General features: G+C 43.0%; 1 protein-coding gene across 1 annotated transcript; it reads right to left on the bottom strand.

Annotated features, from left to right (window-relative positions):
- Positions 1-360: 360 nt before the first annotated feature.
- Positions 361-27,366, bottom strand: slc17a9b (solute carrier family 17 member 9b). Its single transcript, XM_041855749.2, has 13 exons — positions 26,514-27,366; positions 25,451-25,648; positions 12,188-12,327; positions 11,487-11,586; positions 10,974-11,104; positions 10,270-10,366; positions 8,789-8,885; positions 8,248-8,335; positions 8,090-8,124; positions 7,847-7,962; positions 3,934-3,989; positions 3,783-3,812; positions 361-3,325 (listed from the first exon to the last, which is right to left on the bottom strand). The coding sequence occupies exons 1-13, from the start codon at positions 26,645-26,647 to the stop codon at positions 3,147-3,149; spliced, it is 1,401 nt and encodes a 466-aa protein (XP_041711683.1). The 5' UTR covers positions 26,648-27,366; the 3' UTR covers positions 361-3,146.
- Positions 27,367-27,493: the final 127 nt, after the last annotated feature.

Below are 27,493 nucleotides of genomic sequence, written 5' to 3'. Positions count from 1 at the left end.
TGCTTTACTAAGGTTGTGTGTATGTGCAGTATCTACAACAAGGATGGTAAGTAAGAAAGTAAAAGAAAAAAAAAAAAAAAGTAGAATCCTTCTGAAACATCTTTGGAGTGGCCATGATACAACAAAACAGAAAGAACAATCTGATTGGGGGAGGTACAAGTCTGTGCAGTCTTAAAGACATAAGTAAACACACATTGGTATTTCTTCTTGCTAAAGGCAAAACAATAACTGTACTGCTTTTTTCCCATGAGCTACTTTGTGTCTGATTCTTAGCACAGTGCTGCCCCTTTGTGGTAGCAGGTGGAAGTACATGTCAAACAAACAACTAAATGGCAAGAAAAAAATTGTCAAACAACTCACTAAAGTTGATAAAATAGTTATTTATTTCAAGTTCAATAAAATAAGCTTACAAATACAATATTTTTGAAGCAATAGAATACTGCTTTTATTTTGCATAAACATGTTGCAATCGTTATTTATATATAATACATATCTTACATTATTATCTTATCAAAAATAATCGTTAGTACGCTTTTGCAGCAAGCCACAAAGCTTGGTGGCATGTTGGTGGGCAGAAGCATAGAGTCAGAATTCTATGATTTTAATTCTAATTCTATGGGCAGAACTACACAGCTGCGCTTGTGTTCCTGTGTTTTCTAAAACGACACATTATAAGCGAAACAAAGGACGGCATATGACACAGGGTTGGGATCAATTCTGAATCTAAATTCCATTTCAAGAATATAAAAAACCCTGATTGAGATGGCATTTTTCAATTCTTTAATTAGAATTTAAATTCACTCACTGATTTTACTGAATTCCTACTGGATGGACATCAACCCAGATTTTTCAAAAATCAGACAAGCACTGAAGGCATTTCAAAACAATCATCAGCTAAGGCAAGTGAAGTGAAAGAGCTTTAGAATAAGGTAGTCTCAGACAGCTTTTGTACTCGAACATTTTGGGTATTTAGTTTACAAAAAAGTAAAACACAAAACAATAAGACTACAAATTGGTCAGACATAGGGCAGAGCTTTTGTACAGTAACCTGTCAATAATATGTGTGTTACCTTTTGTACAGTAACCTGTCACTAATATGTGTGTTACCTTTTGTACAGTAACCTGTCACTAATATGTGCGTTACCTTTTGTATGCTAAGCCCTAAGGTATAAAGCAGCTATATATGCAAGTTTACTTCATATATGTATCTACAGGTAAACACTGATTATGTATTCAGTAACAAGAACATTTCTATCAAAAGTGCTAAAACAGAACTCTGATTTGATGCCATCCTGTTTGACCTTATCGTGACCGGACTGTAATCAAGGCCATAGTTTTCCAGAATTCAGCTGCCCAGGTGCCTTTATTCTGGCATCAATGAACTTTACTGATAGGTCCTCCAAGTATACCCCAGACTACAAATCCCACAATGCCACTGAGGCCAATGCCAACATCACCCAGGCTTTGTACACATTACTTTTTTAAGATTCTGCCTTTAGACAACTTTCTATGGGTTTAGTTTAAGAGCCTAGAATAACAACAACAAGACAGATGATTCAAATCATTATACTGGATACGGTAAGAAAAGAGTAGATGAACTTAAGACAATATGGACCACTCTTTTTCTTATTCAGTCAGAGAATGATCAGCAATTGGTAAAACATTTGGTGACATGAAACAATATCAATGAAATAATTGCCTTCACTTGCATTACTACAATTGATAAATAATGACTGATACAATAGCGAATGTGCATAAAGATGGCCCCCATGTACTTACCACAAATTCCTCCATCTTTATGCACCTTTGCCATTCATCATAAGTATATGTATCTTTGATTCAGACTGAGTAGCTACTAGTAGCCTACTGTGTCAGTATCCCTCTGTGGCTGATAAAGCTATACACCGTAATACATTCACTTCCTGTCACAGTTGGATTTCCTCACCAATGATGTCACATCCTGCCCAGACTATGAAGTAACCATAACAAACAGGGCGCTGTCTACTGCATGACAGTTGATTGCCTCATCAGCTGTGGGAAACTGCATTGACCAAGTCTCCTTTAAGTGCCCACTCTCACACAAATATGACAAAATCTCAACTGAGTCTCATCTTTCTACATACATTCTTGATTGACAACATAATTGATATATACTGTAAGTCATAATATAAATTAAATAAATAAAAAAGGTATAGAGGTATTTCTATTTGAACATGTCATGCAATTATGTTCATGACAATAAAAATAAGAAATGTAATAATAATAACAACAACCTTTGGTCTTCTTAATTTAATCCAAAACAAATCCTTCTAGCTAACTGTATGTCGAGGCTATAGTCTCTCTGTAAAAGCTCTGGAGATTAAACTAAATGCAGTGAAGCGCGCTGACAAGATGACCAGCATGTAACCATGGCGATCAGGTAAATTGTACAGTACATCAGAGTGGGTGAATGGGTGATTAGTCACCTCCTAATTAGATGTCACTCACACAGTCATGTTTGAGGCAGGGGGAGGGACTGAGACGCACCTACTAATACTCCCCCCCCAAACAGCCCTTTCTTGTTCAGTCTACATTCCCCATAGTCTCACCAGAGCTAAGCCTCCCTCCTCACCCACAAACACACACATCTTGCTCTGTCTAAAACTGTCAAACTGACTAGACCAACTCAAACACATCTGTCATTCTCCTCGTGTTCCTCCAACATAAACACAGACCTTGGTGTGGAACCAGTTTCCATGACTACTACTCCACAATCCCAGCCCAACACGCACACAGATGGCTGAAGATCAAACATTCAAAAACATGCCTGGAATGGTTCTTTAAACAATAAAAAGCATATGTTGTAGCACTATGACCTGACATACCGCCTTTCAAACAGCTCTGGGGCAGACTCATTCACTACTGTTATCACTTCCTCAAATTCTGATGTGGATGTTTTGATACGTTTAACAGGCCAAGGTTCTCTCTGTTCTCGTCCCATAGTGAAGACTCCGGTGTGCATTTCTATGGTAGATAGACGTGGTTTCTGGTCCTATTTTAGGAACTCAGATGTGGATAGTGCAGACCCTGGTCCCGTTTTGGCCCTTCAATTTCATAGGTGGTTGTTGTGGTAGCAAGCTGTGGTTCCCATATCCCAACGTGTGAACTTAGATGTGGATGTTGTGGTAGCGGCCCTTAGAAGAGTCGATGTCGACCCGGCGGGCCTCAGCGAAGGCCAGGAAGGTGACCAGGCCCACCAAGTTCACCACGGTGATGAGGGCAAAGACCGATGCCCACGACCCTGTAGCCTCGATCAGATATCCCGAGAAATACACCATCAGCACACCTGGAGAAACACACACGATCAGATACGCAGGGAAAATACACCAAACACAATGCACACACGCACGTACTGAGCAATTCCTGACAATGGCATTCCAACTTAGCACATTAAACCCCAGTCAGACACAAACACAATTTCCCCAAACGACAGTTCAGCCTCCCATTCCCAGCTGTGTGCGGTATAAGTAAATGCCAAAAGCCTAACTGGAGCCCTGACTGTCATGTTCTATTCCCTCAATGATTTATCTGACACAAACTCTTATCTTTCCAGTATGAAATATGCAGAGAGCCAATGAGACTGGTTAGAGAAAAACACAACGTTTTGCCTTTAGAACAACCAGATGAATTATTTGTATCAGAAGTTAATGAAAGGGTAAAACAACTTGTTCTGGAACAGCTGGTGAAAGATTCATCACAGAGGCTTCAGCTTTAGTTTATTGTCCCTCAGTACAGATGCTTACCTGAAAAAGCTCCACAGGTATTCATAACACCTGCAATGAAAAATAGATGACTAATTTCTATTATCTGACAGGACTGTAATATTAATTAGAAGGAATACACAAAAGTGAAATCTGCTGAGAGGATGATAAAGTCGTTACTGGTGTATCATACCAAACAGAGCCCCAGCACAGGACGGAGCCAGGTCCTGAACGTTCACAGACACACCGCTGGAATACAGATACAACAGCAGATAAGAGGCTATATAAGGTGCTATTCAGACACCCAATCTTTATGTTACCTGAATTGCTTCAGGTATTGCTTCATATTGAGTCATAACTTATAAAACTAACAGACCAGAGTCATAAAAAGATAAGTGGAAGGGGTGCTTATGTTTATATGATCTATTCTGTGTTATTACAGTGAGGGAAAAAAGTATTTGATCCCCTGCTGATTTTGTACGTTTTCCCACTGACAAAGACATGATCAGTCTATAATTTTAATGGTAGGTTTATTTGAACAGTGAGAGACAGAATAACAACAACAAAATCCAGAAAAACGCATCTCAAAAATGTTATAAATTGATTTGCATTTTAAATGAGGGAAATACGTTTTTGACCCCTCTGCAAAACAGACTTAGTACTTGGTGGCAAAACCCTTGTTGGCAATCACAGAGGTCAGACGTTTCTTGTAGTTGGCCACCAGGTTTGCACACATCTCAGGAGGGATTTTGTCCCACTCCTCTTTGCAGATCTTCTCCAAGTCATTAAGGTTTCGAGGCTGACGTTTGGCAACTCGAATCTTCAGCTCCCTCCACAGATTTTCTATGGGATTAAGGTCTGGAGACTGGCTAGGCCACTCCAGGACCTTAATGTGCTTCTTCTTGAGCCACTCCTTTGTTGCCTTGGCCGTGTGTTTTGGGTCATTGTCATGCTGGAATACCCATCCACGACCCATTTTCAATGCCCTGGCTGAGGGAAGGAGGTTCTCACCCAAGATTTGACGGTACATGGCGCCGTCCATCGTCCCTTTGATGCGGTGAAGTTGTCCTGTCCCCTTAGCAGAAAAACACCCCCAAAGCATAATGTTTCCACCTCCATGTTTGACGGTGGGGATGGTGTTCTTGGGGTCATAGGCAGCATTCCTCCTCCTCCAAACATGGCGAGTTGAGTTGATGCCAAAGAGCTCCATTTTGGTCTCATCTGACCACAACACTTTCACCCAGTTCTCCTCTGAATCATTCAGATGTTCATTGACAACTTCAGACAGGCCTGTATATGTGCTTTCTTGAGCAGGGGGACCTTGCGGGCGCTGCAGGATTTCAGTCCTTCACGGCGTAGTGTGTTACCAATTGTTTTCTTGGTGACTATGGTCCTAGCTGCCTTGAGATCATTGACAAGATCCTCCCGTGTAGTTCTGGGCTGATTCCTCACTGTTCTCATGATCATTGCAACTCCACGAGGTGAGATCTTGCATGGAGCCCCAGGCCGAGGGAGATTGACAGTTATTTTATGTTTCTTCCATTTGTGAATAATCGCACCAACTGTTGTCACCTTCTCACCAAGCTGCTTGGTGATGGTCTTGTAGCCCATTCCAGCCTTGTGTAGGTCTACAATCTTGTCCTTGACATCCTTGGAGAGCTCTTTGGTCTTGGCCATGGTGGAGAGTTTGGAATCTGATTGATTGATTGCTTCTGTGGACAGGTGTCTTTTATACAGGTAACAAACTGAGATTAGGAGCACTCCCTTTAAGAGTGTGCTCCTAATCTCAGCTCGTTACCCGTATAAAAGACACCTGGGAGCCAGAAATCTTTTGATTGAGAGGGGGTCAAATACTTATTTCCCTCATTAAAATGCAAATCAATTTATAACATTTTTGACATGCGTTTTTCTGGATTTTTTGTTGTTATTCTGTCTCTCACTGTTCAAATAGACCTACCATTAAAATTATAGACTGATCATTTCTTTGTCAGTGGGCAAATGTACAAAATCAGCAGGGGATCAAATACTTTTTTCCCCTCACTGTATCTACATCCTACATTTATCAGTCACATCCTTCAAACTGCATTATGTCACTTTTTGGGCGACCCGACCAAATTCACATAGAAATGTGAGTTATAGATCGGTCATTTGCATTGAAAGCAAGTATAGGAAGCGGTCGATCTGTTCTACGCACGCTATTTCTATGCTGCCCATTCTTCAGTTAAATTTTTGTGTCTTTTACTTTCGGTTTTGTACACCAGCTTCAAACAGCTGAAACAACAATATTATTGGTTATGGAAAATATATTTCACAGCGATTTAGATGGTACAATGATTCTCTTCACGAATGCTTGTTTTGTCACATAAACTGAAAATAGGCAAACTATTAGAATTTTAGCAACCAGGAAATGGCAGAGCGATTTCTGCATATTGCATCTTTAAGGGCATTCGGAAAGTATTCAGACCCCTTGACTTTTTCCACATTTTGTTACGTTACAGCCTTATTCTAAAAATGGATTAAACTATTTTTTTCCATTAATCTACACATAATACCCCATAATGACAAAGCGAAAACAGGTTTTTAGAAAAATGTGCAAACGTAGTAAAAATAAAATACAGAAATACCTTATTTACAAAAGTATACAGACCCTTTGCTATGAAACTCGATATTGAGCTCAGGTGCATCCTGTTTCCATTGATCATACTTGAGATGTTTCTACAACTTGATTGGAGTCCATCTGTGGAAAATTCCATTGATTGGACATGATTTGGAAAGGCAAACACCTGTCTATATATTTTCTCACAGTTGACAGTGCATGTCAGAGCAAAAAACAAGCCATGAGGTCGAAGGATTTGTCCGTAGAGCTCCGAGACAGGATTGTGTCGAGGCACAGATCTGGGGAAGGGTACAAAAACATTTCTGCAGCATTGAAGGTCCCCAAGAACACAGTGGCCTCCATCATTCTTAAATGGAAGAAATTTGTAACCACCAATACTCTTGCTAGAGCTCGCCACCCAGCCAAACTGAGCAATCAGGGGAGAAGGGCCTTTGTCAGGGAGGTCACCAAGAACCTGATGGTCACTGACAGACCTCCAGAGTTCCTCTGTGGTGATGGGAGAACCTTCCAGAAGGACAACCATCTCTGCAGCACTCCACCAATCAGGTCTTTATGGTAGAGTGGCCAGATGGAAGCCACTCCTTAGTAAAAAGCACATGACAGCCCGCTTGGATTTTGCCAAAAGGCACCTAAAGACTCTCAGACCATGAGAAACAAGATTCTCTGGTCTGATGAAAACAAGATTTAACTCTTTGGCCTGAATGCCAAGTGTCACATCTAGAGGAAAGCTGGCACCATCCCTACGGTGAAGCATGGTGGTGGCAGCATCATGCTGTGGGGATGTTTTTCAGCGGCAGGGACTTGGAGACTAGTCAGGATCAAGGGAAAGATGAACGGAGCAAAGTACAGAGAGATCCTTGATGAAAACCTGCTCCAGAGCGCTCAGGAACTCAAATTGGGCTGAAGGTTCACCTTCCAACAGGACAACGACCCTAAGCACACAGCCAAGACAACGCAGGAGTGGCTTGGGGACAAGTCTTTGAATGTCCTTGAGTGGCCCAGCCAGAGCCCGGACTTGAACCCGATCTAACATCTCTGGAGAGACCTGAAAATAGCTGTGCAGCGACGCTCCCCATCCAACCTGACAGAGCGTGAGAGAATCTGCAGAGAAGAATGGGAGAAACTCCCCAAATACAGGTGTGCAAAGCTTGTAGCGTCATACCCAAGAAGACTCTAGGCTGTAATCGTTGCCAAAGGCGCTTCAACAAAGTACAGAATAAAGGGTCTGAATACTTATGTAAATGTGATATATATTTTTATATAAACTTGCAAAAATGTCTAAAAACCAGTTTTTGCTTTGTCATTATGGGGTATTGTGTGTAGATTGATGAAGAAAAAAACGATTTAATCATTTTTAGAATAAGGCTGTAAGGTAACAAAATGTGGAAAAAGTCAAGGGGTCTGAACACCTTCCGAATGCACTGTAGTCAGGCCCTAGGGGATAGAGGTCTAGTGGCTATGGGGTGTATTTGGGGACAGGCATCAATACCTGTGGCTGAAGGTGGTGAGACCCAGGGTGGCAGAGACAAAGGCCACAGCCATGGGGAAGGTGGTGGTGCCACACAGCAGGAGGGTAAACACACTGGACACACCCATGGAGAAGAACTGACCAGGACACAAAGAGGAACAGACAGACACACACCAATTTCATTAAACAGGTCCTTCAAGCAAATCTGAAGTTAACTAGTGATGCTAATTTGTGCATTGAATCTGGAACAAACTACTACAGTACCTGCATGAGCTTCCTCACAGCAGCAGTGTCATACCCTAGAGAGACAGAATGAATGACGTGGGACAAATAAATAGTTAAAACCCTTGACAATCATATAAGGGTACCAACTCCGACTGATTACAATCTCAGTAAACAAAGACCAGCGTTACGATCTGTACCTTGGCTGATGAGGTGGTCAGAGAGACAGCCACTGAAGAGTGAAGAGGGGATGGCCACAAACCATGGGATAACATTAAACACCCAACCCTGAGGGGAGAACACCATCACATTTAACACCAAGAACATTGATAACAGCTCAGAGAATGACATTAAGACAATTGGTTTTTAAGTGATTATAGGAATATCATTAATATTTAGAGACAAAGGCCCAACTTGATTTACACATGTTTTCTACAACTTCTTTTGAAATCCTTTTCTTGTAATTATTTGATGCTGTTGATGACATTAGGGAATATCTGAGTTCCTCAGCTAGCAGGGTTTTACGTCTGCACCATGTCTACAGCGCCCTCTTTTGGTATTACACAGGTCTATCAGATGCAGGGTCTGACTAGCTTTGATCCATTTTCTATGTACACTTCCGTGTTTGTTCTCTGTCATTCCAGCCTTGAACTGAAATATGGTATGTTTTGTTTTGTCTTCTGAGGGGATGGATTGGGAGAGGAGTGAGAGGGGTAGGATAGAGGGGGGTTGTTAAGTTACCTTGGCGTCAGGGAAGGTGTCCTTGAAGTAAGTTGGTAGCCATGATAACAATGTGAAGAAGGTGCTGGCGGTGCAAAGGTGCGTAATAATCACAGCACTGAAGGGAGGATAATCAGAAAAGAGACAGTGAAAGAGAGAAAACTAAAATATATAAATAAGTATACCACTTCTATGACTCATAGGCTACATCATTTTAAAGCCCCAATATACTCTGAGTGTACAAAACATTAGGAACACCTGCTCTTTCCATGACATAGACTGACCAGGGGAATCCAGGTGAAAGCTAAAATCAGTGTAGATGAAGGGGAGGAGACAGGTTAAAGAACGATTTTTAAGCCTTGAGACAATTGAGACAATTGAGAGTGTATGTGTGCCATTCAGAGGGTGAACGGGCAAGACAAAATATTTAAGTGCCTTTGAACGGGGTATGGTAGTATGTGCCAGGTACATCCGGTTTGTGTGTGTCAAGAACTGCAAAGCTGCTGGGTTTTTCATGCTCAACAGTTTCCTGTGTGTATCAAGAATGGCCAACCACCCAAAGGACATCCAGCCAACTTGACACAACTGTGGGAAGCATTGGAGTCAACATGGGCCAGCATCCCTGTGGAACGCTTTTGACACCTTGTAGAGTCCATGCCCCGATGAATTGAGGCTGTTCTAATGGCAAAATGGGCTGCAACTCAATATTAGGAAGGTGTTCCTAATGTTTTGTACACTCAATGAATACATGAGTCATTACTGCCTATAATGACTCATGTGTAGGCCCCCACTACAGTTTGATTCATGTGCCTGTTCAACATAAAATCAAGCAATAGTCCATTTATATTATATATTTTATCAGACTGTTTAAATGTCTTTCTCTCCACTGACCTTTACTCACTCATGAACATAACTGTCAGTCCGTGATACTAATCCATGCTCACACCAACCCTCACCCACACACAGCCGGCGACATTTTCTCTTCTGTTTAGTGGTTAGTTTAACTATCAAAGTGTGGTTGAGCCATTACAGGAAATGAAACCAACGAGCCAGACAATTCCTGTTATTGTACACAGGGCAGATCAGTTGCAGGGCCTGCTATAGGGTTCTATAAATAACAGCCAATAGAGGCACAGAGAATATGAATGAAGCCTTTGAGATGGAAACATCTGCAGGGAACTGAGCTGATCAGAGGAGAGAGACTACAGAACTGAATCAATGGACTAGACCTCTATTTCAGTCAGTTAGGTGCAGGCTAGGACGTTATTATATCTCGGTCTCATTCAGCTGTTTAGACTGTCCATTTACCTACACACACAGACAGAAACACACACATTCACAAGGAAAGAAACACAGACACATATACACAGGCTGAGACTCACAAAGCAGGACAGAAACACATGCACCTGTAGTGTAGACACACACACATTACACACCCTCATCCAGAACCACAGGGCCTGGGACACACACAGATCCCCCATTGTGTTTGGGCCTTATCTCACCAGACAGCAGGTTGTTTGAAGAGGCGCAGCCAGTGTCTCCTGGACAGTTTGGACTGGGGCCCTCCACTACCCAGCGACTCCAATGAGATGATAGGACCTGGGACACACACACACACACACACACACAGAGACAGAGACAGAGACAGAAAGAAAGAGAGTGAGACAGAGACAGACAGAGAGTCAGAGAAAGAAAGAGAGTGAGACAGAGACAGACAGAGAGTCAGAGACAGAAAGAGAGAGAGTCAGAGACAGAAAGAGAGAGAGTCAGAGACAGAAAGAGAGAGAGTCACAGACACAGACAGACAGAGACAGAGAGGAAATTCTGAGCTCAATGTGGTGCTTCGAGGTAGTTCATAACAATGATAGGGACAGATGGCTAACCCCGTGTATATAGCAAAATTATCGTTACTCATTGTGGATTTATTCCTTGTGTTATAATTTTTTTCTATATTTTTCTCTCTGCATTGTTGGGCATTTGTAAGCATTTCACTGTTGTTCTACATCTGTTGTTGTGACAAATACAATTTGATTTGAGTGTTATCAAATATCACCACTTGGAGAAAATAGTCTAGCTGTGAAATGTAACATTTGTTAACCTTCAGTTAGATATGCATATTCTCATCATCACACATAGATACATAAACACACACCCAGAACACACACCCAGAACACACACCCAGAACACACACACACTCACTCCTTACCTTCCCCTTTGAGCAGGTATTTCCACATGCAGTACGCCCAGAGGACAGAGAGCAGGCCTGACACATAGAACACACTCTCCCAACCATACAGGTCCAACATGAGGGAACCAGCCCCCCCAATCACCAGTGTTCTGCAGGAGACAATAGCACTGGTCACAGACACAGAAGGTAGTTCAAAGACCTTTAGCTGGGGACCTCATTGTGTATTTATGGTTTATTACTACAATGGCAAAACAAGAACATCTGTGGAGAACTCCTGACTGGAGACGTCTGTGGCTCCCTGATGAGCTGTTTATGACATATTGTCATCCCTCCCAAACTCCAATGATAAACGTCTGACCCTGGCTTCCATAGCACATGACCTCATCAACAGCAGCAGTAGAATCTGCCCAAAGATGCAGATCTAGGACCAGCTTACCTTCCCCCAATCCTATCCTAAACTCTTAGTGGGGGAAACACAAAACAGACATTAAATCAGCGTCTAAACAGGAAGTGCTGCAGAACCAGACTCACCCCAGATAGGAGCCACTGCCCACAGTGCTCATGAGGAATCCTCTCTCACTCTCCACCACCTTCTGAGAACACAGGCTGGCCAGAGACGGGTAGTGCACACCTGGAGGTACACACACACACACGGCTCTGTTAGACTATAGTGAAGAAAGTCACACACATTGATTCATTCATTCAATATTTGGGAGCAACTTTCTTTGTTCTTTATTCTCTCTTCTTTAGGCCATGTGGTAAACGTTAGTAAATAACAAAATAAAGTGGAAAATGGCTAACAAAACAGAACTGTCTCAAATATGAAAGCGTTGTCCCCTGCAGTTTACAGAGGAGTCAACAAACTAATGCTTCATGCACTGACAGAGGAGCTTCCATAAACAAACAAACCGTTTTACACAAACAAGCTGAACTTCAACCCCAGAGGACACTTAAAGCTAAAGCTGTAAGTTATTTGGTTATGTAGTTAAGACCATGTTTGCTTGATCGTTCAGGGCTGGACAGAGATGAACTATTTGACTGCTATTGTAGTACAGTACATTCAATGACTCTGTTCACCTGAAACCATCTCTCTCTGTTTGGGCACACAGTTATAATCCCAGCTTCCCTATGCGGCTCTAGTCATAATTAGTGCGCTATTTAGGAAAACATAAAGTGTAATTTGAGATGCAGCCTAGCTTTTCATTAGCCCCCAGTTCCCAGTGACCCCTGACCTTGCAGCAGCCCCATAAGGAAGCGGGCCAGCGTCATGGAGAAGATGGGCTGAGAGCAGAAGTGGGCCAGGATGGGCGTGAAGGCTGTCATCGCCCCCCAGGCCGCCGCAGAGAGCAGGAGCACCTTCTCACCTCCAACCCTGAGGGAAACAGATGGCATAATACTGTTACTATAACTACAGGCACTCTCCAGTAATATAACACTATCGTTACTATTACACATTCTCACCTCTAGCCCTGAAAGAAACAGTCATATAACATGGTTATTACTACAGTATTACAATACACCTCCAACCCTGAGGGGAAGAGATGGAGTAATATACCAACATTATCATTCCTACTGCACTACTAACCCCCTCCTCCAACCCTGAGGGGAAGAGATGGAGTAATATACAAACATTATCATTACTACTGCACTACTAACCCCCTCCTCCAACCCTGAGGGGAAGAGATGGAGTAATATACAAACATTATCATTACTACTGCACTACTAACCCCCTCCTCCAACCCTGAGGGGAAGAGATGGAGTAATATACCAACATTATCATTCCTACTGCACTACTAACCCCCTCCTCCAACCCTGAGGGGAAGAGATGGAGTAATATACAAACATTATCATTACTACTGCACTACTAACCCCCTCCTCCAACCCTGAGGGGAAGAGATGGAGTAATATACCAACATTATCATTACTACTGCACTACTAACCCCCTCCTTCAACCCTGAGGGGAAGAGATGGAGTAATATACCAACATTATCATTACTACTGCACTACTAACCCCCTCCTTCAACCCTGAGGGGAAGAGATGGAGTAATATACCAACATTATCATTACTACTACCATAACCCCACCGCCACCATGGGGCACGCTGTTCAAAACGTTGACATCAGCAAACCGCTCACCCACACAGCACCATACACGTGGTCTGCGGTTGTGAGGACGGTTGGACGTACTGCCAAATTCTCTAAAACGATGTTGGAGGTGGCTTATGGTAGAGAAATTAACATTAACTTCTCTGGCAACAGCTCTGGTGGACATTCCTGCAGTCAGCATGCCAATTGCACACTCCTTCAAAACTTGAGACATCTGTGGCCTTGTGTTGTGTGACAAAACCGCACATTTTAGAATGGCCTTTTATTGTCCTCAGCACATGGTGCACCTGTGTAATGATCATGCTGTTTAATCATCTTATTGATATGCCTTACCTGTCAGGTGGATGGATTATATTGGCAAAGGAGAAATGCTCACTAACAGGGATGTAAACTAATTTGTGCACAAACGTTTTTTAGTGCGTATGGAAAATTACTGGAATCCTTTATTTCAGCTCATGAAACATGGGACCAACTCTTTACATCTTGCGTTAATATTTTTGTTCCGTGTACATGAAACCAAGTTATCCAGTTGTTTCCAACAAGAGGATTTCACCTCCCCTTGTTGTCTGAACAATAAAGTTGAAGAAAAGATAAGAAAAAGGAGGCTACTTTTAAGCAATAAGGCACGAGGGGTGTGGTATATGGCCAGTATACCATGGCTATGGGCTGTTCTTAGGGACGACGCAACGTGGAGTGCCTGGATACAGCCCTTAGCTGTGGTATATTGCCATATACCAAAAACCCCTGAGTTGCCTTATTGCTATTATAAACTGGTTACCAAATTAATTAGAGGAGTAAAAATAAATGTTTTGTCATACCCGTGGTATTTTTATTTTTTTTCCCACCTTTTTTTAACCAGGTAAGCCAGTTGAGAACAAGTTCTCATTTACAACTGCGACCTGGCCAAGATAAAGCAAAGCAGTGCGATAAAAACAACAACAGAGTTTCATATGGGGTAAACAAAACATAAAGTAAATAATACAACAGAAAATATATATACAGTGAGTGCGAATGTAGTAAATGATGGAGGTAAGGCAATAAATAGGCCATAGTGCAAAATAGTTACAATTTCGTATTAACACTGGAATGATAGATGTGCAAAAGATGATGTGCAAATAGAGATACTGGAGTGCAAATTAGCAAAATAAATAACAATATGGGGATGAGGTAGTTGGATGGGCTAATTTCAGAATGGCTGTGTGCAGGTGCAGTGATCGGTAAGCTGCTCTGACAACTGACACTTAAAGTTAGTGAGGGAGATAAGAGTCTCCAGCTTCAGAGATTTTTGCAGTTCGTTCCAGTCATTGGCAGCAGAGAACTGGAAGGAATGGCGGCCAAAGGAGGTGTTGGCTTTGGGGATGACCAGTGAGATATACCTGCTGGAGCGCAGACTACGGGTGGGTGTTGCTATGGTGACCAGTGAGCTATGATAAGACGGGGATTTGCCTAGCAGTGATTTATAGATGACCTGGAGCCAGTGAGTTTGGCGACGAATATGTAGTGAGGGCCAGCCAACAAGAGCGTACAGGTCACAATGGTGGATAGTATATGGGGCTTTGGTGACAAAACGGATGGCACTGTGATAGACTACATCCAATTTGCTGAGTAGAGTGTTGGAGGCTATTTTGTAAATGACATCGCCAAAGTCAAGGATCGGTAGGATAGTCAGTTTTACGAGGGCATGTTTGGCAGCATGAGTGAAGGAGGCTTTGTTGCGAAATAGGAAGCCGATTCTAGATCTAACTTTTTATTGGAGATGCTTAATGTGAGTCTGGAAGGAGAGTTTAGTCTAACCAGACACCTAGGTATTTGTAGTAGCCACATACTCTAGGTCAGACCCGCCGAGAGTAGTGATTCTAGTCGGGTGGGCGGGTGCAAGCAGCGTTCGGTTGAAGAGCATGCATTTAGTTTTACTAGTGTTTAAGAGCAGTTGGAGGCTATGGAAGGAGTGTTGTATGGCGTTGAAGCTCGTTTGGAGATTTGTTAACACAGTGTCCAATGAAGGGCCAGATGTAAACAAAATGGTGTCGTCCGCATAGAGGTGGATCTGAGCGTCACCAGCAGCAAGAGCGACATCATTGATATACACAGAGAATAGAGTCTGCCCGAGAATTGAACCCTGTGGCACCCCCATAGAGACTGCCAGAGGTCCAGACAACAGGCCCTCCGATTTGACACATTGAACTCTATCTGAGAAGTAGTTGGTGAACCAGGCGAGGCAGTCATTTGAGAAACCAAGGCTATTTAGTCTGCCAATAAGAATGCACTGGTTGACAGAGTCGAAAGCCTTGGCCAGGTCGATGAAGACGGCTGCGCAGTACTGTCTTTTATCGATCGCGGTTATAATATTGTTTAGGACCTTGAGCGTGGCTGAGGTGCACCCATGACCAGCTCGGAAACCAGATTGCATAGCGGAGAAGGTACGGTGGGATTCGAAAAGGTCGGTGATCTGTTTGTTAACTCGGCTTTCAAAAACTTTCGAAAGGCAGGGCAGGATGGATTTTGGTCTGTAACAATTTGGATCTAGAGTGTCAACCCCTTTGAAGAGGGGGATGACCGCGGCAGCTTTCCAGTCTCTGGGGATCTCAGAGGTTACGAAAGAGAGGTTGAACAAGCTAGTAATAAGGGTTGCGACAATTTCGGCAGCTAATTTTAGAAAGAAAGGGTCCAGATTGTCTAGCCCAGCTGATTTGTAGAGGTCCAGATTTTTCAGCTCTTTCAGAACATCAGCTGTCTGAATTTGTGTAAAGGAGAAGTGGGGGGGGCATGGGCAAGTTGCAGCGGAGGGTGCAGAGCTGGTGGCCGGGGTAGTGGTAGCCAGGTGGAAAGCATGGCCAGCCGTAGCAAAATGCTTGTTGAAATTCTCGATTATTGTAGATTTATCGGTGGTGATAGTGTTTCCTAGCCTCAGTGCAGTGGGCAGTTGGGAGGGAGGTGCTCTTATTCTCCATGGACTTTACAGTGTCCCAAAACTTTTTGGAGTTAGTGCTACAGGATGCACATTTCTGTTTGAAAAAGCTAGCCTTTGCTTTCCTAACTGATTGTGTATATTGGTTCCTGACTTCCCTGAAAAGTTGCATATCGCGGGGCTGTTCGATGCTAATGCAGTACGCCACAGGATGTTTTTGTGCTGGTCAAGGGCAGTCAAGTCTGAGGAGAACCAGGGGCTATATCTGTTCTTAGTTCTGAATTTTTTGAATGGGGCATGCTTATTTAAGATGGAGAGGAAAGCACTTTTAAAGAACAACCAGGCATCCTCTACTGACGGAATGAGGTCAATATCCATCTAGGATACCCAGGCCAGGTCAATTAGAAAGGCCTGCTCGCTAAAGTGTTTTAGGGAGCGTTTGACAGTGATGAGGGGTGGTCGTTTGACCTGCGGACCCATTACGGACGCAGGCAATAAGGCAGTGATCGCTGAGATCCTGGTTGAAGAAAGCGGAGGTGTATTTAGAGGGTAAATTTGTCAGGATGATATCTATGAGGGTGCCCATGTTTACAGATTTTGGGTTGTACCTGGTAGGTTTGTTGATCATTTGTGTGAGATTGAGGGCATCTAGTTTAGATTGTAGGTTGGCCGGGGTGTTAAGCATATCCCAGTTTAGGTCACCAAGCAGTACGAACTCTGAGGATAGATGGGGGGCAATCAGTTCACATATGGTGTACAGCTCGGGGCTGAGGGGGGTCTGTAGCAATCGGCAACAGTGAGAGACTTATTTCTAGAAAGGTGGATTGTTAGAAGTAGAAGCTCAAACTGTTTGGGCACAGACCTGGATAGTATGATAGAGCTCTGCAGGCTCTCTCTACAGTAGATTGCAGCCCTTTGGCAGTTCTATCGAGACGGAAAATGTTGTAGTTGGGGATGGACATTTCTGAATTTTTGGTGGCCTTCCTAAGCCAGGATTCAGACACTGCTAGAACATCAGGGTTGGCGGAGTGTGCTAACGCAGTGAATAACTCAAACTTAGGGAGGAGGCTTCTGATGTTAACGTGCAAGAAACCAAGGCTTTTACGGTTACAGAAGTCAACAAATGATAACACCTGGGGAGTAGGAGTGATACTGGGGGCTACAAGGCCTGGGTTAACCTCTACATCACCAGAGGAACAGAGGAGGAGTAGAATAAGGATAAGGCTAAAGGCTTTAAGAACTGGTCTTCTAGTGCGTTGGGTACAGAGAAAAAAAGGGGCAGATTTCCAGGCATTGTAGAATAGATTCAGGGCATTATATACAGACAAGGATATGGAAGGATATGAGTACAGTGGAGGTAAACCTAAGCGTTGGGTAACGATGAAAAAGATAGCATCACTGGAGGCACCGATTGAGTCGGTCTCCGTGTGTATGGGGGGTGGGACAAAGGAGCTGTCTAAGGCAGGTTGAGCTGGGCTGGGGGCTCTACAGTGAAATAGTACAATAAGAAATAACCGAAACAGCAATAAGCAAGGCATATTGACATGGGAGAGAGGCATAAAGCAATCACAGGTGTTATTCGAGAGAGCTAAGACAACAGCTGGTAATGGCGACAAAGTTTGGGCTGAGGCTAAACATAAACAGAATGAGGTACCGTATAAAGGAACAGTCCAGTAGGCATCAGCTGTATAGCTGAGTTATCATAAGGTCCGGTGAACAGCAATAGGAGAGTTCGGAGGTAGTTCGGGGGTTGCTACAGCACTGGCGAGCAAGAGGCCCGGCTTGCGTGTAGATAGCCGGGAGATGGGCCTGGCTCGAGGGTAGCTCAAGGCTAACTGGTGCTTGCTAAGGGGCAATGGTAATTAGCCAACAACAACAGCCATTGCACGCTGTGCAGACTGGCCGACAAATTGTCCAGGCTTGAGCTGGCTGGTGGGTAGTGCAGGCCATGGACAATGGTGAAGACGCTAACGGTGGCTAATAGCAAGTAGCTAGCTAGCTGGCTACCGCAGCCATTCGGTTGCAGCTAGACTAGTTTCAGCTTAAGGTTCTTGATAAAAGTTATAAAGAAATAATAGAATCCTTTCCACGTTGGTTGAGGCGGGTTGCAGGAAAGTATATTTAGTTAAAGAATGAAAAGTAAAATTGAGAAATATATACAAAATAGACAAAAAAACTAAAAAATTGCTATTTACACAAGAACACTAGAGAAAACACAACCGCACTGCTACACCATCTTGGATATACGGTCTGATATACCACGGCCAATCAGAATTCAGGGCTCGAACCACCCAGTTTATAATTCTCCACATTTCCTGGTTCCTTCCTCTGACATCTGAAAGGACTGAACAGGTATCAGTAGTGATATGATAATAGCTTCAGGTTTCTGCCAAAGGTGTTTAGGCCAAATATACACTGCTCTAGTGGAGTTTAGTCAAAATACTGTTTCACTTCATTGATTTTGGGGGGTGGAGTTGAAAGCAGAGACTTTTGAACTTGGAACTCTCTGATGACTTATTCTGTTGACATGATGTGACATGACCCTGAGCTTCTCCTGCCATGTGAATAGACAGAGAGAATGATTTAACAAACACGTTTTAGACTGATATATTTCCATGTCTTGGTACTAATCTTTCCTACCAGGAAACTGCTAGGCAGGGTAATTAAGAAGGTACTGAGTGGATGATTTGATCCTCTTTGAATGGGCAACAGCATACAAAGCAAACACATCTAACCAGTAACGTTAACGTCATTCCTGTAACCAAGACAACTCCATACTTTTCACCACCAAGACACCGGTAGAGGGCTGGGCCCTCCTCAAAGAACACAGAGACACTATCATGCTAACAGTCACATACTGCCCTTCACATTCTACTCATAACTCTTAGCTTCTCAATCTCCCCAAACGACATTCCCTTCATACTCTATAGCATGGGTGTTAAACTCTTACCCTATGAGGTCCGGAGCGTGCTAGTTCTGTTCTACCTGATAATGAATTGCACACACCTGGTGTCCCAGGTCTAAAATCAGTCCCTTATTAGGAGAACCATGAAAAAATGCAGTGGAACTGGCTTCGAGGACCAGAGACATCTCTGTACCATAATAATAATAATAATAATAATAATAATAATAATAATAATATAAATAATGACATTCTATCACCATCCCTCTGGTGTTCTTTTGCTTTTTGGGCTAATAGGTAATATAATAGGGTGTTTTTTAAAGTGAATATGATTAATATAAAATGCATTGTTTTATAGGCTGTATTGTCCTGATGGACAGCTGTAAGATGTAAATTGTAATATGAATATTTAAAAGGAGCTACAGATATATACAGTGCCTTGTAAAAGTATTTATCCCCCTTGGCGTTTTTCCTATTTTGTTGCATTACAACCTGTAATTTAAATGGATTTTTATTTGGATTTCATGTAATGGACAGACACAAAATAGTCCAAATTGGTGAAGTGAAATGAAAAAAATTACTTGTTTCAAAATTTTTTATAAAATAAAAATAAATAACGGAAAAGTGGTGTGTGCATACAGTGGGGAGAACAAGTATTTGATACACTGCCGATTTTGCAGGTTTTCCTACTTACAAAGCATGTAGAGGTCCGTAATCTTTATCATAGGTACACTTCAACTGTGAGAGACGGAATCTAAAACAAAAATCCAAAAAATCACATTGTATGATTTTTAAGTATTAATTTGCATTTTATTGCATGACATAAGAATTTGATCACCTACCAACCAGTAAGAATTCCGGCTCTCACAGACCTGTTAGTTTTTCTTTAAGAAGCCCTCCTGTTCTCCACTCATTACCTGTATTAACTGCACCTGTTTGAACTCGTTACCTGTATAAAAGACACCTGTCCACACACTCAATCAAACAGACTCCAACCTCTCCACAATGGCTAAGACCAGAGAGCTATGTAAGGACATCAGGGATAAAATTGTAGACCTGCACAAGGCTGGGATGGGCTACCGGACAATAGGCAAGCAGCTTGGTGAGAAGGCAACAACTGTTGGCGCAATTATTAGAAAATGAAAGAAGTTCAAGATGACGGTCAATCACCCTCGGTCTGGGGCTCCATGCAAGATCTCACCTCGTGGGGCATCAATGATCATGAGGAAGGTGAGGGATCAGCCCAGAACTACACGGCAGGACCTGGTCAATGACCTGAAGAGAGCTGGGACCACAGTCTCATTGAAAACCATTAGTAACACACTATGCCGTCATGGATTAAAATCCTGCAGCGCACGCAAGGTCCCCCTGCTCAAGCCAGCGCATGTCCAGGCCCATCTGAAGTTTGCTAATGACCATCTGGATGATCCGGAGGAGGAATGGGAGAAGGTCATGTGGTCTGATGAGACAAAAATATAGCTTTTTGGTCTAAACTCCACTCGCCGTGTTTGGAGGAAGAAGAAGGATGAGTACAACCCCAAGAACACCATCCCAACCGAGAAGCATGGAGGTGGAAACATCATTCTTTAGGGATGCTTTTCTGCAAAGGGGACAGGACGACTGCACCGTATTGAGGGGAGGATGGATGGGGCCATGTATCGCGAGATCTTGGCCAACAACCTCCTTCCCTCAGTAAGAGCATTGAAGATGGGTCATGGCTGGGTCTTCCAGCATGACAACGACCCGAAACACACAGCCAGGGCAACTAAGGAGTGGCTCCGTAAGAAGCATCTCAAGGTCCTGGAGTGGCCTAGCCAGTCTCCAGACCTGAACCCAATAGAAAATCTTTGGAGGGAGCTGAAAGTCCGTATTGCCCAGCGACAGCCCCGAAACCTGAAGGTCTGTATGGAGGAGTGGGCCAAAATCCCTGCTGCAGTGTGTGCAAACCTGGTCAAGACCTACAGGAAACGTATGATCACTGTAATTGCAAACAAAGGTTTCTGTACCAAATATTAAGTTCTGCTTTTCTGATGTATCAAATACTTATGTCATGCAATAAAATGCAAATTAATGCATTAACAATGTGATTTTCTGGATTTTTGTTTTAGATTCCGTCTCTCACAGTTGAAGTGTACCTATGATAACAATTACAGACCTCTACATGCTTTGTAAGTAGGAAAACCTGCAAAATCGGCAGTGTATCAAATACTTGTTCTCCCCACTGTATGTATTCACCCCCTTTGCTATGAAGCCCCTAAATAAGATCTGGGCCCAACCAATAACCTTAAATAAAGGCCACCTGTGTGCAATCGAAGTGTCACATGATCTATCACATGATCTCAGTATATATATATATATATATATATATATATATATATATATATATATATATATATACACACACACCTGTTCTAAAAGGTCCCAGAGTCTGCAACACCACTAAGCAAGGGGCACCACCAAGCAAGCAGCACCATGAAGAACAAGGAGCTCTCCAAACAGGTCAGGGACAAAGTTGTGGAGAAGTACGGAGCACCATTAAATCCATTATAAAAAAATTACATATGTACATGTATGTATGTGTGTGTGTGTGTGTGTGTGTATATATATATATATACACTGCTCAAAAAAATAAAGGGAACACTTAAACAACACAATGTAACTCCAAGTCAATCACACTTCTGTGAAATCAAACTGTCCACTTAGGAAGCAACACTGATTGACAATAAATGTCACATGCTGTTGTGCAAATGGAATAGACAACAGGTGGAAATTATAGGCAATTAGCAAGACACCCCCAATAAAGGACTGGTTTTGCAGGTGGTGACCACAGACCACTTCTCAGTTCCTATGCTTCCTGGCTGATGTTTTGGTCACTTTTGAATGCTGGCGGTGCTTTCACTCTAGTGGTAGCATGATACGGAGTCTACAACCCACACAAGTGGCTCAGGTAGTGCAGCTCATCCAGGATGGCACATCAATGCGAGCTGTGGCAAGAAGGTTTGCTGTGTCTGTCAGCGTAGTGTCCAGAGCATGGAGGCGCTACCAGGAGACAGGCCAGTACATCAGGAGACGTGGAGGAGGCCGTAGGAGGGCAACAACCCAGCAGCAGGACTGCTACCTCCGCCTTTGTGCAAGGAGGAGCAGGAGGAGCACTGCCAGAGCCCTGCAAAATGACCTCCAGCAGGCCACAAATGTGCATGTGTCTGCTCAAACGGTCAGAAATAGACTCCATGAGGGTGGTATGAGGGCCCGAAGTCCACAGGTGGGGGTTGTGCTTACAGCCCAACACCGTGCAGGACGTTTGGCATTTGTCAGAGAACACCAAGATTGGCAAATTCGCCACTGGCGCCCTGTGCTCTTCACAGATGAAAGCAGGTTCACACTGAGCACGTGACAGACGTGACAGAGTCTGGAGACGCCGTGGAGAACGTTCTGCTGCCTGCAACATCCTCCAGCATGACCGGTTTGGAGGTGTGTCAGTCATGGTGTGGGGTGGCATTTCTTTGGGGGGCCGCACAGCCCTCCATGTGCTCGCCAGAGGTAGCCTGACTGCCATTAGGTACCGAGATGAGATCCTCAGACCCCTTGTGAGACCATATGCTGGTGCGATTGGCCCTGGGTTCCTCCTAATGCAAGACAATGCTAGACCTCATGTGGCTGGAGTGTGTCAGCAGTTCCTGCAAGAGGAAGGTATTGATGCTCTGGAATGGCCCGCCCGTTCCCCAGACCTGAATCCAATTGAGCACATCTGGGACATCATGTCTCGCTCCATCCACCAACGCCACGTTGCACCACAGACTGTCCAGGAGTTTGCGGATGCTTTAGTCCAGGTCTGGGAGGAGATCCCTCAGGAGACCATCCGCCACCTCATCAGGAGCATGCCCAGGCGTTCTAGGGAGGTCATACAGGCACGTGGAGGCCACACACACTACTGAGCCTCATTTTGACTTGTTTTAAGGACATTACATCAAAGTTGGATCAGCCTGTAGTGTAGTTTTCCACTTTAATTTTGAGGGTGACTCCAAATCCAGACCTCCATGGGTTGATAAATTTGATTTCCATTGATAATTTGTGTGATTTTGTTGTCAGCACATTCAACTATGTAAAGAAAAAAGTATTTAATAAGATTATTTTATTCATTCAGATCTAGGATGTGTAATTTTAGTGTTCCCTTTATTTTTTTGAGCAGTATATATATATATATATATATATATATATATATATATATATATATATATATATATATATTGTTTTTTTTCATGGGAAAGAGGGACTTTGCAATTAATTGCAATTCATCTGATCACTCTTCATAACCTTCTGGAGTATATGCAAATTGCATCATAAAAACTGAGGCAGCAGACTTTGTGAAAATTTATATTTGTGTCGTTCTCAAAACTTTTGACCACGACTGATATATATATATATATATATATAATATTGATTTTAGAAAATCAATTTGCAAAAATGTCAAAACCTTTTTTCGCTTTGTCATTATGTGAGTATTGTGGGGGGTTTTTTGTTTTAAAAAAATCTATTTTAGAGTAAGGCTGTAACGTAACAAAATGTGGAAAAACGGTAGGGGTCTGAATACTATACTATATATATCAGTGCATTCGGAAAGTATTCAGACCCCTACCGTTGCTCCGTACTTCTCCACAACTTTGTCCCTGACAGTGCATTCGGAAAGTATTCAGACCCCTACCGTTTTTCCACAATTTGTTACGTTACAGCCGTACTCTAAAATATATATATTTTTTATGACAAAGCGAAAAAAGGTTTTGAAATTTTTGCAAATTGATTTTCTAAAACAGAAATACCTTATTTACATAAGTATTCAGACCCTTTGCTATTAGACTTGAAATTGAGCTCAGGTGCATCCTGTTTCCATTGATCATCCTTGAGATGTTTCTACAACTTGATTGGAGTCCACCTGTGGTAAATTCATTTGATTGGACATGATTTGGAAAGGCACACACCTGTCTATATAAGGTCCCACAGTTCAAAGTGCACGTCAGAGCAAAAACCAAGCCATGAGGTTAAAAGAATTGTCCGTAGAGCTCAGAGACAGGATTGTGTCGAGGAACAGATCTGGGGAAGTGTACCAAAACATTTCTGCAGCATTGAAGGTCCCCAAGAACACAGTGGCCTCTATCATTCTTAAATGGAAGAAGTTTGGAACCACCAAGACTCTTCCTAGAACTGGCCGCCCGGCCAAACTGAACATTCGGGGGAGAAGGGCCTAGGTCAGGGAGGTGACCAAGAACCCGACGGTCACTCTGACAGAGCTCCAGAGTTCCTCTGTGGTGATGGGAGAACCTTCCAGAAGGACAACCATCTCTGCAGTACCTTTATGGTAGAGTGGCCAGACGGAAGCAACTCCTCAGTAAAAAGGCACATGACAGCCCACTTGGAGTTTGCCAAAAGGCACCTAAAGGACTCTCAGACCATGAGAAACAAGATTCTCTGGTCTGATGAAACCAAGATTGAACTCTTTGGCCTGAATGCCAAGCGTCACATCTGGAGGAAAGCTGGCACCATCCCTATGGTGAAGCATGGTGGTGGCAGCAGCATCATGCTGTGTGGATGTTTTTCAGCGGCAGGGACTGGGAGACTAGTCAGGATTGAGGGAAAGATGAACGGAGCAAAGTACAGAGAGATCCTTGATGAAAACCTGCTCCAGAGTGCTCAGGACCTCAGACTGGGGTGAAGGTTCACCTTCCAACAGGACAATGACCCTAAGCACACAGCCAAGACAACGGAGCAGTGGCTTGGGGACAAGTCTCTGAATGTCCTTGAGTGGCTCAGCCAGAGCCCGGACTTAAGCCCGATCTAACATCTCTGGAGAGACCTGAAAAGAGCTGTGCAGTGATGTGTGTGATTACTTAACACAATGCTTAGCATATTTATGTTTCCCCTTTCTGTAATACACATGATTTCAGTTTTCTATTTGTGACACATTTGTTTACAGGTTGATAGTCACTCGACTTGATACTAAATGTTACCTGATTGTTCTCATGTCATTTGATAGTGACTGACGCCAGAGCTACTGAAGGCACAAGGACACACTGATTATTATTGTTTTGATTCCATTATGAACACTGTGACCCTGTAGCAGCTGGCAAAGTCACAGTCTATTGTTTTGACTTTGTACAAGCCTTTCAGCCTGATGTTTACAGAACATTTGGTACTGTCTGATTAGAATATAAAGGGCCAGTCTCCAAGAGGCCTGTTACCTTTTTTTTTGCTTCTGCTCTGGAGGGATTCTCTCTGAATTATTGTAATAAAGCGGATAGATTTTTGATTGATATTATCAACAACTGCTCTCCTTTTTGTTCACTTGAAAATCCCAAACGAATGTGTAAAACAGACAAAGTATTAGGCTATTTAATTCTCAGATTGCAGGTCTCATAGCATCCCATTGTCCATCTGTGTTTAAAAATGAATAAATGTAATGCAATAAACCCTTTCTATTCTAGATATTGTATGTAGTGAGAGCAGTTGCAGGTTGTGCAAACAGGCAATTTATGTGCAAATTTATGAGCAAACAGACAAAGTATAATGCTCTCCTCTCGTTGCCCACCTGTCGCTGACGTAGCCTCCGAGAACCTGTGTGAAGCAGTAGCCCCAGAAGAAGCTGCCCAGCACCATGCCCTGATCCCTCTTGGTCCAGTTGAACTTCTCCGCCATGCTGACGGCACAGATGGGCATGGCCACGCGGGCGCAGTACAGCAGACAGGTCCCCAGCAGTAGCACCACCGTCCATACCCGCGCCAGGGGTCTGCATAGCAGGGAGAGAGGGCACAAGTGTGACTAGCAGAGGACAGGGATGTGTGTGAGGCGTACATTAATGTGTTTGGTGTGTGTAAATGAGAATATGTGTGGGTGTGAGTAAGAGTGGGTGTGATATTCTCAGTAAAACCAACATCTGTGCATTTCTTCTGCTTTTTTCTTGTAAATGGCAAATTGGAACTAAACCAACTAGGCGTTTTCACAGAACTTTAAACGTCTAAATTTGATCTGCGCTAAATTGTGTTAACTAGATAGGTTAGGCCTAAATCTCATTATATTATAATTATTTGAGTGAATCTGGCTGAATTCTTAGCCTAATCTTTGCTTTGGCTTGTTCTATGAATGGCTGACTATATGACTTACTAGACCTAGAAGCTTTTAAATTCCCCAAGGCTGTGTGTGTGCAGCTTAGTAGCTTTAAAATAACCTTGAGACCACCAGCTGACAGGCATCTGATTAATAAGAAAGTCAAGTATTTATTTGGGAATAAATACATTTCATATGGTTACATTTGGACTCAAAAGTAGCAACAAAGTATCGAAAACAAAGCTACATGTGTATGAGTGGTACTTTATGTTTTCTTATGTCAAGGGAGAGAAGATGTTCTGAAAATGTCATTAACCAATGCCAACACATTTCAGTAAACTACAGAGGAGCTCGAATCATTGCAAACTTGTATGGCATTTGCAAAATAAGGAACTAACAATCTATCATACATTATATTATTATGTGTGGTTAAACACATATGAATAAAGGGTCCGTCGTTTCATTATGGTAATTTTATTTTAAAATGAACACTTCTAGACTGTGGGAAAAACGTGAGATTGGCTACTGAAAAATCTTCGTAAACTCACCTTGGCCAGTTCGTATTCGGTTCACTCAACTTCTTCTGATGACCTCCAGCGACCCCGATTTTGTCTGGGGGGTTTTCTTTGAGGCAGACCAAATCTGGACTAGAGTTCTTTCCATGTTTTTGCAGAATTGCCATTCAACGAGAGAGGTATACGATTTGATTTGCTGTGTCCTGCACTACACAATTCAGCGCAGTAAGGCTATGGAATGAGTGAGAAAAGTCGACAAAAAGAAACTATTGTTTGATGTTCGCGATGATACCGATGTATCATTTCCTTTCGATTAACGCGTAGGCCAATCCATAATGTTACTGCCGTGTGATAAAAAGTGCACGGGTGATTAAGGACGGATCGCCTGGAGTTTGACGATAAATCCACGTGTCAGTTTTTTTTTCAGCCACGCAGTTCTTCCTGCCAACAGTAGGTTATATCAGGAAGCTGCATTAAAGAAGCGACTCAGTCCTTTTCAAACACAGCATGAATTTGTTCAGAGTGAAAATGCCCCGTCTTCTTTACCCGCGGCATCGCCATCCGGTTCTAGCACTCCATCATGACTGTGCAATATTCTAGACATTATATTCTACCCTGAATGATACCGGATCGGATTGCACAGCACAAAAAAAGAGAGAAAAAACTATTCACGTCCCAGACCAATTTTGCCTAGGATACCACATAATGTTAGTCAACTCCGTACTGTCCTTAGCAAAAGCATGTCTGACGGTCCGCTGTTGCGATGTGGTTGGTGTTGTTGTCATCCTTGCTCATAGGACAGCCGGTGATGCTGCGTAACATCTTCACAGAGTTGGTTCCTCTGCCCTAGGCTGGATGAGGTACCAACTACCAAGCATCCGCAGTCGGCACCGTTATATAATAACCTGCAATCAGATGAAAAAAGTGAGATTCCTGTAGACGTTGGTGTCTAAACTACTATTTCCATCCTCTGAGAAAGTAAGCTATCGGTTAAATAGCATACTGACAAGACT

Source organism: Coregonus clupeaformis, chromosome 30 (assembly GCF_020615455.1).
Source record: "Coregonus clupeaformis isolate EN_2021a chromosome 30, ASM2061545v1, whole genome shotgun sequence".
NCBI lineage: Eukaryota > Metazoa > Chordata > Actinopteri > Salmoniformes > Salmonidae > Coregonus > Coregonus clupeaformis.
This window is presented reverse-complemented; position numbering and strand designations above follow the sequence as displayed.